Raw genomic sequence first — 13,998 nt, 5'->3', positions numbered from 1 at the left:
GTTATCTTGCAGTGAGGGTTCTCGATTGTTTCAGTGTGAATTGTGGGGTGTGAGAGTGATTCATATGTACTGTTTTTCATCAAGATTATAGTGGACTGTTCTCTCTGTGAAGGCTAGATGTAGGGCTGGTTTTAACTAGTTCGAACCAGGATAAATCTCGGTTCATTGTGTGGTTTGATTGCTCTATCTTTATCCTTTGTCAATTCTATAGTTTTCTGTTTATGTTGTATTATCAAATTGGTGAGAGAGTGCTGAAAGAGTGATTAGATTTGTTGGTTATTTGGGTAAGTTCTTGGACCAACAGTGCTCCCAATTGTAACATTATGCCCATCAATATCCTAATTATAAGCCCAAAGAAAGCAGCACACTGGAATTCTAGAGAGAAGAAACATAGAGATTGGTGTCAGTCACATCATTAACCCATAAACACCGGACTAGAGGGTAAACGAGAGAGAGAGAGTGATGGCATAATAGGGATTGCTACCACCAGTGAGCCTGCCAGAAAAGAGAAGCAACCTGAAAGGTTAAAATGTGCTGTCATGCCTACCAAGTTTATCAGTGAGTGACATCACTCGCCCAAACCTCTCAGCATGTTAGAGCTTTGGCCAACCTCCTGTGACTCCTCCTATTTGCCTCCCTGTGATCTATATCATGATGACCTTTCCCATCTATCTAGAAGAGAAAAGAGAAGAGGGAAGAAACTGAGAAGGTAACTTATGATGATTGAGTGAACAGTGGCAATGATTTGACAGTGATGTTTCTCCTTTCTTTCCCATTTTGTTTTATTTTCCATTTTGTTTTCTGCTTGCAAGTGTCCTTTTGCATTCCTCTTTTGATTTTTATTGCTAGTTCCTCTTTTACTTTATTTTTCCACCTAGGCAAGCTCCATTACGCTGTCAGATCCCTGATCTGACAAGGGAAATTCTCAATTGCTGAGAATTGATCGAACAGGAGAATTGGGAATTTAGGGGGGAGAATTGAGAGAAAGAGAGAGAAAATGAGAGGGAAAGAGAACTGAGGAGGGAAACTGATTTCCTTACTTCATTCATCATGTGGGTTTAGGTGTGGATCAGTATTATTTATACTGATTTGGAGCCTAGTGTTAGGACTTGGGGGGTATTATTGTAATAAGTAGAAGGAGAATGAAAGGCGGGAAAGGGGGTTATAGCTAACTAACCTACCTGATAGTGAATAAATAGGGGAAGGCTGAAACAGAAAGGGAGTTTTGGAATGAAATAACAAACTCTCTTCTTCCTCATTTCTCTTCTCTCATCTCTCTTTCTCTCTCCCTAAACTCTGTTCTAACGGAATTTACCAAAAATTCCGATTCAACTCTAGCCCATTTCAGGGGCTGGACAATTGGTATCAGAGATGAGCCTTCTTTGGCGGCTTCTGGCGCGCGATTAGAAGGTGACTGAAGGTTCGATTCAGCAACCACAAAGGCATGGCGGAAGGAACACGCCTAAAACAATTGGAGCTTCGCCTGGAGAATCTTGATGGATTAATGGGCTAGACGCAAGAAGATGTGAGGGCCCAATGAGAAGACATGGCAATCCAACGGGAGGATATGGCGATCTAGAGGGAAGATTTAGCTGCCATCAAAGACAGTATACGGGAATTGGAAAAGGGGCAAGAATGGGCCGATTTTTATGGACAAAAGATAGATCACATGTTTGCGATTATGTCGACATGGCCACAATTTCGATCGCAAGAAGAGTATGTTCCAAGAATGGAGACAGACGTAAGGGGCGATGGAATATTACCGAGACCAGGAGGACTGAGGGGAATGGAGGAAAGAACTGCATTGGAACGTGAAATCCATGGCAAGAATCCCGGGTCGATGCATGGGGGACACCCACCAATGCCAAGATTGGATTGGGGTCAACCGCCAACGCCAACATTGGAAATTCCAATCTTCGATGGATCTAAACCCCGTTGGTGGGTACGACGCTGTGAAAGATTCTTTGAATTGTATAGGATATGAGAAGAACAAAGGGTGACGATGGCAGCGGCCTACTTGGATGATACCGTGGGCGGATGCGTGGTACCAGAGTTGGAGGCAATCAGAAGGGGGATGGGTGTCGTGGACCAATTTTGCCAACGAACTGTGTGGTCGTTTTGGTGAACGAAATCTGGCGGACACGGTTGAAGAATTTAACAAATTGAAACAGCAAGGATCGGTCGAAGATTATTTGAGGCAATTCGAGGAACTAAAGGCGTTGATAGGATCAGCTCATTCGAGCTTGCCCAAGTCCTACTTCATCTCGAGTTTCATCAGCGGACTCAGAGATGATTTAAGATCCGTAGTAAAGATGCTGGGGCTAGTGTCGGTAAGACAAGCAGCAGAAAAAGCACATCTCCAAGAAGTAACATGGGAGGCAGTATTCAAGAAGAATAGGCCATGGTCACAAGGAGGGTTGGCCATCAACAGAGGGGGAACTAATTTCGGAGGAAGTAATTTCAAACCGGGTGTGGGAGGAACAAACTAAGGAGGCGTCAAGAATGGGAATGGGATAGGAATAAGCAAGAATACGACATTGGAGCAGAAGTGCCAATTAGGCTTATGCTTCAAATGTGGGGAAAAATATGGACCTGGCCATCAATGTAGGAGATTAATGTTGAAGATGGAGGCTTCTGATTATGAAGAGGCAGAAGAAGAAGATACAGAGGAAGAGCCCCATGCTGGGGAAGAGCAGGAAGATGATGGAGGACAAATCTCCTTTCACGCGTTGAAAGGGGGTCCTACGGGAAAGATCATACAAATTAAAGGACAGGTGGGAAGACGAAGATTATTGGTGCTGATTGACAGCGGAAGCACCCATAGTTTTGTGAACAAGAAAACAACCCAAGATCTCAAGTGTGAAATGACCAGAACCAACCCACTATTAGTGACCATTGCTAATGGGGACTGAATGTACAGCAACCATAAATGTTTGAATTTTAAGTGGGTTATGCAAGGAGTAGAGTTTGTGGCGGACTTGAGGGTTTTGGAGTTAGGGGGGTGTGATATCGTGCTGGGGGTTGATTGGATGAAGAATGTAAGCCCTCTAACTTTTGATTTCAAGAAGCTGGAGGTGACAATGGAGGTTGAAGGCCAAAAGCTGACACTGATGGGAAGCCTAGATCAAGGGGAATGCAAAGTAATATCGGGAAGTAGGTTACATAAACTAATGAACTGGAAAAGTGAGCAGATTGCAGAATTATACTCTATTCATGCAATGGAGTATGAGGAGGAAGTAGGGGACAAACCACAATCTACGAGAACAGTAGTAGCTACAATGCAATTGCTAACAGAGGTGAACACTTATGATCCCTTGCACTTATTATTGCATGAGTTCTAGGACCTCTTCCAAGAGCCGACTACCCTACCACCCCAAAGGCCTTTAGACCACGCTATCCATCTTAAACCCAATACAGAACCTGTAAATATTTGCTCATATCGATATAACCCTGCCCAAAAAATTGAAATTGAGAAACAAGTAAAGGACATGCTAACTAATTCAATCACACAACCTAGCCAAAGTCCCTTTGCCTCTCCAGTCCTTCTTGTCAAGAAAAAAGATGGCACTTGGAGATTTTGTATAGACTATAGACAGCTTAATTCCCTTACTATGAAGAATAAATTTCCTATTCCTATCATCGAGGATTTATTAGATGAACTCAATAGAGTTGCCATCTTCTCTAAACTAGACCTAAGGGCTGGTTATCACCAAATTAGAATGAGACCAGCCGATATTCGTAAAACCGCTTTTAGAACACACCAAGGGCTTTATGAATTCACTCTCATGCCCTTCTGTTTGACAAATGCTCCTGCCACTTTCCAAGCTTTAATGAACCAGATTTTCAGTCCATACCTTCGCAAATTTATACTTGTTTTCTTTGACAATATTCTTGTGTACAGCCCAACCCTACAAACCCACCTATCTCACATCCGAACCACTTTTGAGGTCTTGTGAGTTCATCCATTATATGTCAAGCTGTCTAAGTGTACATTTGCTCAAGGAGATGTGGAATATCTAGGCCATGTAATTTCAGCTAAGGGGGTGAGTACAAATCCTAAAAAAATAGAGGCAATGGTAAATTGGCCGTGGCCTAAGAATGTGAAGGAGTTAAGGGGTTTTTTAGGCTTGATCAGATGTTATAAAAAATTTGTCAAAAATTATGGAGTGATTAATCGGCTTTTGATAGAGCTATTGCGGAAGGACAATTTCCATTGGAATCCTAAAGCTGAAGCAACCTTTGGAATCCTTAAACAGGCCATGACTCAAGCCCCTGTTTTAGCTCTCCCAAATTTCTCAAAACAGTTTGTTGTTGAAACAGATGCTTGTGATAGTGGAGTGGGAGCAGTTCTCATGCAAGAAGGGAAACCTTTGGCTTACATAAGCCAAGGTTTAGCTCCTAAACATTTAGGCTTGAATGTGTATGATAAAAAGCTGATAGTAGTATTGGTAGCTGTTGAAAAGTGGTGCCATTACTTGGAGAATAATCAGTTTGTGATTAAAATGGACCACAAAAGCCTTCAATTTCTGCTCCAACAGCGATTACACACTCATTTACAGAGGAAAGGAGTTTCTAAACTCTTGGGATTGGATTATACAATCCAATACAGAAGAGGGAAGGAGAATTTGGTGGCAGATGCGCTGTCCAGAAGAGAGGAAAAAGGGGTCTGCCAAGCCATATCAGCTGTAACTCTCGAATGGGTGTAGGAAGTGGTGAGGAGCTATGACCAGACACCTTGGTTGCAGACAGTGTTACAACAGTTAGCAATAATGCCTAACGGACAACAGGGCTATGCTTTTGTTGAGGGACTCATTCGGTTCAAGGGCCGAATTGTGATATGGGAGGATGACTAGCTGAAGTTACAGATTTTGAGGGCCATGCACAGATCAGCAGTGGGCAGACATTCAGGGGTAAGAGCCACTTATCATCGGGTAAGGCGTTTTTTCTATTGGCCAGGATTAAAGTAAACAGTGGTGAAATATGTGCTGGAGTGTGAGGTGTGCCAAAGATGCAAGCATGAAATAGTGGCTTTACCAGGTTTATTACAGCCACTACCAATTCCGGATCAAGCATGGGAGGACATCTCAATGGATTTCATAGAAGGCTTACTAAAATCAGAGGGCAAGGATACAATTTTGGTGATTGTGGACCATTTAACTAAGTTTGCTCATTTCCTTAGTTTGACACATCCCTTCACAGTCTCAAAAGTGGCCAAATTATTGCTAGATTCAGTCTTTAAAATTCATGGAATTCCCAAGACTATTGTGTCCGACAGAGACAAGATCTTCACCAATAAATTTTAGCAAGAATTATTCAAGAATTTGGCAGTGGATCTACACTTATCTACAGCCTATCATCCGGAAACGGACGGACAAACGGAGAGAGTAAACCAATGTCTAGAGGCCTACCTTCGCTGTATGTGTTTTGCTAGGCCTAGGAGTTGGCACCGTTGGCTATCACTTGCTCAATGGTGGTACAATTCTACATATCATACAGCTATTAAACGTACCTCTTTTGAAGCTATGTTTGGGTACTGTCCACCATTACTTCTTGCCATTTCGAGTTCTACTGCTACAATGGTGGATGTAGAACAATACTTCCAGAAAAAGGAGAGAAGTCTTAGCAAAGCTTAAAAGGGAATTAGCAACTACCAAGGGTAGGATGGTTCATTATGCAAATAAAAAGAGAAGTGAGCGGAAGTTCAATGTGGGGGATGTAGTGTTTTTGAAGGTCAGACGATTTTTGCAGCCTGCTTTTACTAAGAGAGAAGTATCCAAATTCAATCTCAAATATTTTGGGCCTTATGCAGTTATAGAGAAGGTAAGGGAGGTGGCCTATCGGTTGCAGCTACTAGAAGATGTGAGAATACATCCGATATTCCACGTATCTTTATTAAAGAAGTCTAGAGGAGTAACGGCCACTACTTGGACTTCACTGCCACCAGTAGAAGAAGGAAATGAAGGACTATCACCTGCTGTCTTACCACTTATGGAGGAGGAATCAGAAGAGCCCATTGAACCTCGGGCAATTGTAGATAAAAGGGTGATCTAGAGAGGAGCTGCCCCTATTACTCAGGTGTTGATTCGATGGTCTCATTTACCACCAGACTAGCCGACTTGGGAATACCTGCCAGATGTGTTGACAAGATTTCCCCATGCTATCAGCTTGCTCTAAATTCTTGAGGACAAGAATTAATTCATCGGGGGGGGGGGGGGATTGTTAGGACTTGGGGGGTATTTTTGTAATAAGTAGAAGGAGAATGAAAGGCGGGAAAGGGGGTTAGAGCTAACTAACCTACCTGACAGTGAATAAATAGGGGAAGGCTGAAACAGAAAGGGAGTTTCGGAATGAAATAACAAACTCTCTTCTTCCTCATTTCTCTTCTCTCGTCTCTCTCTCCCTAAACTCTGTTCTAACAGAATTTACCAGAAATTCCAATTCAACTCCAGCCCATTTCAGGGGCTGGACACCTAGTTTGGGTGCCAAAACGGTTACCGAACTTGCCCACTTGGCCTTACAACTTGTCCATCGGACATGCTGGAACATTCCTCCAGCTATGCCAAACTCGGTTTATTTTTACAAGGCCTAACAGCCACTACGCAAAGGCTTAACAGCCTGCTAATGTGACATACGCATGTTGCCTCATCTAAGGCACTTGCTTAATTAAAGCTGCCTTGCCTAGAGGTAGACAAGGCACTTCCATACTGCCTTGAGGTTGCTGAGCACCTAGGCAAGCAAGGCACTCACCTTTACTGCGCTTGTTCCGAGTCTATTTTATATCAGTACAAGAACAAGATTTTAGACTTAGTGCTCTTGAGGAGCCTTATATCACTTCATTCCTCTTACTTTTTATTTTAATCTCATGATATCAAGCCTTGAGTTCAAAATGATGAAAATAATTGTTTTTTTATGGTTGTTATTTGACTATATTTTGTGTTTGTTGGTCTAAATCTTCATTCCATTTTATGTAGGGTCTGTCTTATTTGCATTCAATCTTTAAAGTACATAGAGATATTAAAGGTGGTAATATCTTGTTGACGGAACAAGGGGAGGTCAAATTGGGTGAGTTTTCTATATCTTCTTCTCTAATTCGATTAGAATAGCAATTGATCTAATCAAATCTCTGTCAAAAATACTTATTTAGTCGTGTTGTCAACGACCAAAGTTGATGCAGTTTTGTTTTATGGCATGCTGAATCAAACTTTTGGGTAATATTCTGTAAAATTATGAGCAGGTGATTTTGGTGTTGCAGCCCAATTGACAAGAACCATGTCCAAGCGTAACACGGTCAGTTAAGCAGTTCAATGCAGAGCTTTTTAGTTAGCAAAATCACATTCAGATATTCTCTTTTATGGACTAATTTTTCTTCTTCTTCTTCTGAGTATGGAAGTTTGTAAGAATTTTGTGAAGTTTTTATAATTGATGCCTGGGTCTATGACCATATGTGTCAAGCAACTCTTGCTGTAGCAATTTGATAGCAATGAAAAAAATGTTTTTCTTCTCTAATAGTGAAGGCAGCCCCTATAGTTACTATGTGAGAACTAAGGTCGGACAGGTAGTATGTTAAATGGGAAACTCTAATAAGATATATGATTCTATTATATGAAGAAATTTAACAATAAATGCTTGTCTAGAGTAGCCTTTTTAGTAAAAGAGCTTGATCTTTTAAAGCTTTGAAAAGCTTTTACTTGAAAGAAAAACTTAGATGGTTGTATGGTAATGGCCAATGCCCAAAATAGCTCTTTTTATTAACTTTTTGTATGGTAGATTATTTAGGTTTAAAAGAGGCAATTTGGTAATCTATTGTTTTTGGTAATGAGAAAGCTAAAAAAATATATTTCCTAAAATAGGCCCATTTTGCTAGTGCTAATAAGAAAAAAGAGCTTAAAATTTTGAGCTTTCTGTTTTTGTTTTTTTTATGCTTAAAAAGCTAAAAAGTTAATAAGAAAAAAAACTAAAATCACATATTCCCAAAACAAAAAAGAAAAAGAAAAGCTAAAGAAGTTTAACAAAAAACTCTTCCTGGTAGGTGCAAGGTGAATTTTACTTAGGTTGTTTATTTTATTTATATCTAGCATATAACTCTAGCAGTTACAGGGACAAAATTTAAATAATATAAACAGCAAACTGTTTTTTAAATCAGTTCTACTAATAGATTTCTATAACCAATTCAACAACATTATTTTTTGTATTGCTCATATGGTATAGATTGTTTCTGTTGGACAAGGGTATTCAAGGGTCAAACTTATATAGCTTTGTTTGTTAATGGTTTCAATGTTGTGCTGAAATCGTTGCCATGTTGGCCATCCTTGAGGCTGGTCCATTTGTATATAAACACTTTCACCTCATGTTATGGCATATTTTATATATATACAGATATCTTGAAATTAGCTTACATTTAGGCCACATTGAACAAAAATGTGTAATGTATATATAAGTTTTTATATCCCAAAAGTGTGTAAGCTTATGCATGTAAGACAGTAAGGGTGTGGGTTGTATTAGAAGTTCTATTGATAGTGTCGATTGTGTTCAATCCTCATTGGCAAAATGATTTCAATTTAATTTTTTTCCCACTTTTTGGCCTTTTCAAGTATGTTATATTATGGAGAGGAATGAATCAACATGTAGTGGGTAAATGTTGGGCTATGCACATGTTTTTATGAGGTTATTTAGAAAATATGTTATTTTCCTTTTTGCCCTTTTGAAAGATAAATTATGCAATTTTGAAGTAATGGTCCAAGTTGAGTGGTATAACTGGTTGTGATTTGGTTAAGGGTCCTCTTGAATCATTACTATGGATATCATTTTGTGGTCAAGATCACAAGGATGTTGTTTGTTGTGAAGTATTTTTTGTGCTCTTCCCTTGGAAAATGGGACTGCAACTCATTCTAAAGCAGCTTTTATTTGCATGGAATTGTGGTGTGGGGTCTTCTGTTGATAACATGACCAGAAGAAGACCAATCTTAATTGGTAGTACCCCCTTCATACTGTTTTCTAAAAACACTCATTAGAAAAAAAAGAAAAAAAAAGAAAAAGAAAACATAAGGCTAGCTTTTAGCACTGGATTTTATTTATTATGCACCATGAGGTGAAATTTTGTTATAGGACTTGCAATATTGACCACATTTGAGGAGAAATTTGTTTTATTTGTAGCTCTTTGTGAGTTTGCTTTCTTTGAAAAGAGTAAAAGTGTTGTGAAGTGGGGGCAGTGCTATGTAGCAGCCATAGATGCCTCCTAGTGTGCCATCTCCTTGTTAAAATGTATGACATCAGCAGAACCTTGTTCACATGTGACAAACTTGTTTATATGTGTTATTTTCCAACAATATTGGACAAGCTTTGGACACCCATGAGAGAAAACTATCCCTTTTATGCTTCTTTTTTTAATAACTAATGCATTTTGTAAATAAGAGCATGTACATCTGTCACCTAGACACATTTGAAACATTTCTACCATCTTTGAATAAGCTTGAAGAAACTAAAAGGAGGCCAAAATAATTTAATAAAGCCAATGATGAACTAATACAAACTAAATCTTTATTTAGGTTTTCTAATGTCTAAGGCCCTAAAAGTAAGATATTAGAGCTATCATTCCCTGCTTTATTCTGACATATAACTACTTCAAAATTTGTTGTTTCTTATATTTGAGAATGAAAATGTTCTTTCTTTCATTATGCTTTCTTAATGCTTGCCCTATATGTCAGTGTGCCATGATGCTTTCTTCATTAAATGAAGAAGCAGCACCTAGCTTATCACATTTTAACCTAATGTTTCATAATTGATGGTTGATTGTAATTGAGAAAGGTATCCGGTTATTAATATCTGTTGTATGGTTTTGCTTACCGGAAAACATTTCTTTAATATTGTATACAAAAAGAAAAAGGAAATAAGATTCTTCTGATCTGGTCTTCATTGCTGCATTTGGGTGACTGTTTGAAGTGCATACTCTCTTTCAAAACCTCTGTTCCAAAGGATTCCAAATGCATATGAGGGGACTGCCTTATGTGTGTGATACAATTTGTGCATGCTGTTCTTTCCTGGTTTCTGTTGGAATGGTTTTGTGCCTTTTTTGCCATGTTCACTGTAATTTTTGAGTGAAGCAATTCTTATTGTCTCCTTACAAACTTCTATATTTTGCTTAAGTTGAGTTGACATGTTTATCATTGTTCCTCATATATGCTTAACCATATATTCTGGTATCCTTTCTTCATGTGCCTCATTGATTGTTTGTTCTTGTGCTAATGCAATTGACTTTGTTAATGTTTTTTCTTTACTAAACAATAATGAAGTGTTTGGTGCTTATACTTTATTTTCAGTTCATTGGCACTCCCCATTGGATGGCTCCAGAAGTTATTCAGGAAAATCGTTATGATGGAAAGGTATTGTGAGGTATTAAAGTGCATTTAGGGCCTGGATAGAATGATTTTTTTTCACATCCCTCTGTTATTCTGTGGTTGAAACCTCTTTGATCTGGATTCAATAACCCATGCGCTGGTTCAATATCTTTTGGGCTGTAGACATTATCTCAATCCAAAGACCAGTCTTGAGCTCAAATTCAATTTGGGCTTGGCCACAAGCATCAGGCTACACAGGTCAGCCTGAGCTTTGCTCCTTATAAACCAGATAACACATGTGCTCTCTCTAGAGTTCATTTGTAATGCTATGTGCATGGGCTTGGGTACAGGTTTTGGGGGTGTTGAGCATCAAAGTATACAAGCTGTGATGTTGTTCTAGGCAGCTTGGAGATTGAGATTGAGTTTCATTGGTCTGTACCTATACAAGCTTCTTTAGGTTTGGACTGGACTTGGATTGGCCCTAAGCTAACAAAACCTGCTCGTAATATTGAGATGCAGTGCTGCTGTTTCATCTCCTCTCTATTTTTCTGGTTCATTTTCTTGGTTTACTACAAGTAACATGACATGTCATGGACCAATTTGATGTTGGAGGCCATTTTATAGGTGCCATTTGAATAATGATAACCTAATTTAGATTTCCATATTTATTTATATGGATTGCTCGCATGCTATTTTGGTGAGTATTGAATTGTACAAGATGATTATGGTATGAAGAATTTTAGGCATGCGATAAAGCAACGAAACACAAAAACCACCTATTTGCATGTGGGGATGAATATTTGACCTTTTTTTTACTCGACAATGGTGTGAGCCTTGAGTATTGCTTACCCTCTTTGGCCTAATAAATTGATAAGTTCTACTGGGCAGTTTTGATGATAGATACACACACGATTGACTTAAGAAATGATAAAAAACAAAAGGGGACTTGATGTAGACAGTATAAAGATTGTGTAAACTTGAAGAGGATGAGAAGAAATTGAGGGTAGAAGGAGACAAAGAAATAAGTCTGGAGGGAGGGACCCAAGTCTAAACGAGATGTAGCCAAGATAGCCATTCAATGTTGCACTTGTGAAATGGCCAACATAAGAAACAAAATACTGGCGTATACACAAGATGTCAATATGGATTTTGTCTTGGTTTTCCCTACACCCCTAGAAGGCATGAGTTGATTATTGTGGTTGTGGACCCTTTTACAAATAGCCCATTTTATCCCATGTGACAAAATTTTCCTTTTTAAGGTTGCCAAGATATTCTTTAATGAAATTGTCAAACTATATGGCCTTCCTAAGACTAGTTTTTGATCGACGTGTTCAATTCTCTAGTTATTTTTGGAAAAGCCTATGGCATTTACATCAATTTGAAAATTTCCATTGCATATCATCCCCAGACAAACTAAGGTTGTCAACTGAAGTCTAGCAAATTTGTTGAGATGTTTAGTGGAAGACTACTAAAGGAATTGGAATTTGTTTCTCCATTAAACAATTTGCGTATAATAAACTTATTAATTGGTCTATTGCTATGAGTCCATTGGAGTAGTGCATGGTTACAAACCTAGGAAGCCATTAGACCTCATTCCCATGTCACCCCATGTCTGAGTGTTAAAATTTGCTGAGGTATATGCATAAAATATTTGTGATTTACATATTGAGATTAATAAACAACTTGAGGTGAGTAGTGGATTATACAACCTTTTAGCTGACAGTCACAAGCGTTATGTTGAATTTAATATTGGTGATTACTTGATGGCTTGCCTTAGGCTAAGCTGTTCCTCTAGGGACTATCTCCAAGTTGCAAGCTCATAATGCGAGTCCTTTAAAAATTCTGAAATGAATTGGGCCAAAAACATGTCACTGAAATACCACTTGATTTTGGTTTTAGCTTTAGCTCCACATTTAATGTTGAGGACCTTGTTGTATATAGAGGCCGTATCACACCACCTGATGATCCTTTTGTTGATTCACCTACTAAACCTCCTTGACCCCAAGCCACACCTTATCACAATTACCTATTACTTATGATTAGACAAGTAGATTACTTTTTCTAGGGATGGACAAATTGTTAGATTCAATGTTTTGTTGTTCATTGGGTGAATCCCTCAAATTTAGCTTACACTTGGATTCCTAAAGAGGAGTTGGCACTCTTTGACACTGCCTACTGGAGTTTTATAAGAGCCAATGGGATCTAGCATAGTAGTGTCACGACCCTAAGGAACCCCAAGGATATATTAGTAATGCATGTCATGTGTTTTCCTTATTAGTTGCATTTTATGTTGTTGTTGTTAGTATCTTCAATTGTAAGCCTATAAATAGGCTTGAGTAGTTAGAGGAAGGAAGCTTAATGAATGATTTGAATCTCAATTCCCTCTCTCAATACTCTCCCACAGCTATTCTCTCTCCCCCTCAATTCTGTTCTATTCATCCTTGCCCTCTTCTTTGCTCTATCTTCCTCAAACTATTATCCAAATTCCTTCCTAGACCCTAGCTAAACCCTAGGGTCATGACAAGTAGGTGCAAGTTCTAACCACTTTGAATGAGTTGGTCCAAAACTCGATGACAAGTTTTCTTCAAACAAGGAGAGAATAATGAGAAGTTATTATTGTTAATTTTTAATGTTTGATATTTGGTAAGTGTTGGAATCTTGGGTAAAGATAGCATGCAAGATAGCTGCAAGTATATGGTTATTATGGAAAGGTTGACCATAGTGGTGCAAGGCTGTAAATGGTTGATTCTATGGCATTAATCAAGGATGACAACAAAGCAATAAATCTAAAATAATTGTGAATGTATATAAGTTGTAATTAGGATGTTTCTTGTATATACTTTCCTTATGTATTCTTTCCTCTTTTAGATTCCAAAATTGTAAATTCTGAGGTTATAAATAGAGGATAATCTGAAGAGGCAAGTAGTCTTTTTTGTTACTTTTTCAAAGCCTAGTTGTTGCTATTGTTATATGGTATCAGAGTCACAACTAGGCTAAGTGCAAAAAAGACAATAGTTTGAGTGAACATGTCCCAAGAGGAGGTTAGATCATGTTACAAGGGTTGTAGTGCCTAGTGAGAGGCCTAAAACTACAGTACCCTCCGAAAATCTATCCTTCCTGATTAGTCCAGTGGAACGAGATGGAAGTAACTATCTAGCTTGGTCCTGCTCCTACAAACTGTTCATCAAAGCTTGAGGATTGGAAGACTACATCATTGGCATGAAAAGTCAAAAACTTGTCGTTGGAGATGTACAAGCTTGACAATGGGAAATAAAGAACTCCTTTGTAATGTCTTGGTTGATTAATTGAATGCAACCAAACATTGTGTCAAGCCTTGGGCTAGAGACTTGAACTTGGGGTGTTTAAGAAGGGAGAAAGAGAGGGAAAAAGAGGAAGAATAGAGAGAGAGAGAGAGAGAGAGAGAGAGAGAATTGGAGGGAAAGGGAGAGATAGAATTTTAGAGGGAAAGAATTGAATTCTCATTCCACAATGAATTCCCATCCTTCGACTGAGTCTTTTATTGGCTTATTATCCTTGCGGTTACAATTTACCAAGGGAGGAAACAACAATGCCAATATTCAGTTGTCTCCTGCTTACATTTGAAAATTTAAAAGAAATTACAAGTAAGCCCCTAGGGTCATGACACATTGCCAAGGGATATCTA

The 13,998-nt window shown here is 38.7% G+C and overlaps 1 protein-coding gene across 1 annotated transcript in view; it reads left to right on the top strand.

The window, feature by feature from the left end:
• LOC127805757 (serine/threonine-protein kinase 1) overlaps nucleotides 1-13,998 on the top strand; it is a 44,902-nt gene that overhangs the window by 2,707 nt on the left and 28,197 nt on the right. The window contains exons 5-7 of the mRNA XM_052342519.1: nucleotides 6,972-7,062; nucleotides 7,235-7,287; nucleotides 10,317-10,379. Of these exons, the coding sequence (XP_052198479.1) occupies nucleotides 6,972-7,062; nucleotides 7,235-7,287; nucleotides 10,317-10,379 (207 nt within the window). The remainder of the gene's footprint in view (nucleotides 1-6,971; nucleotides 7,063-7,234; nucleotides 7,288-10,316; nucleotides 10,380-13,998) is intronic.

Source organism: Diospyros lotus, chromosome 7 (genome assembly GCF_014633365.1).
Source record: "Diospyros lotus cultivar Yz01 chromosome 7, ASM1463336v1, whole genome shotgun sequence".
In the NCBI taxonomy this organism is placed as follows: domain Eukaryota; kingdom Viridiplantae; phylum Streptophyta; class Magnoliopsida; order Ericales; family Ebenaceae; genus Diospyros; species Diospyros lotus.
The sequence above is the reverse complement of the archived record's forward strand: the minus strand, read 5'-3'. Positions and strand labels throughout refer to the sequence as shown.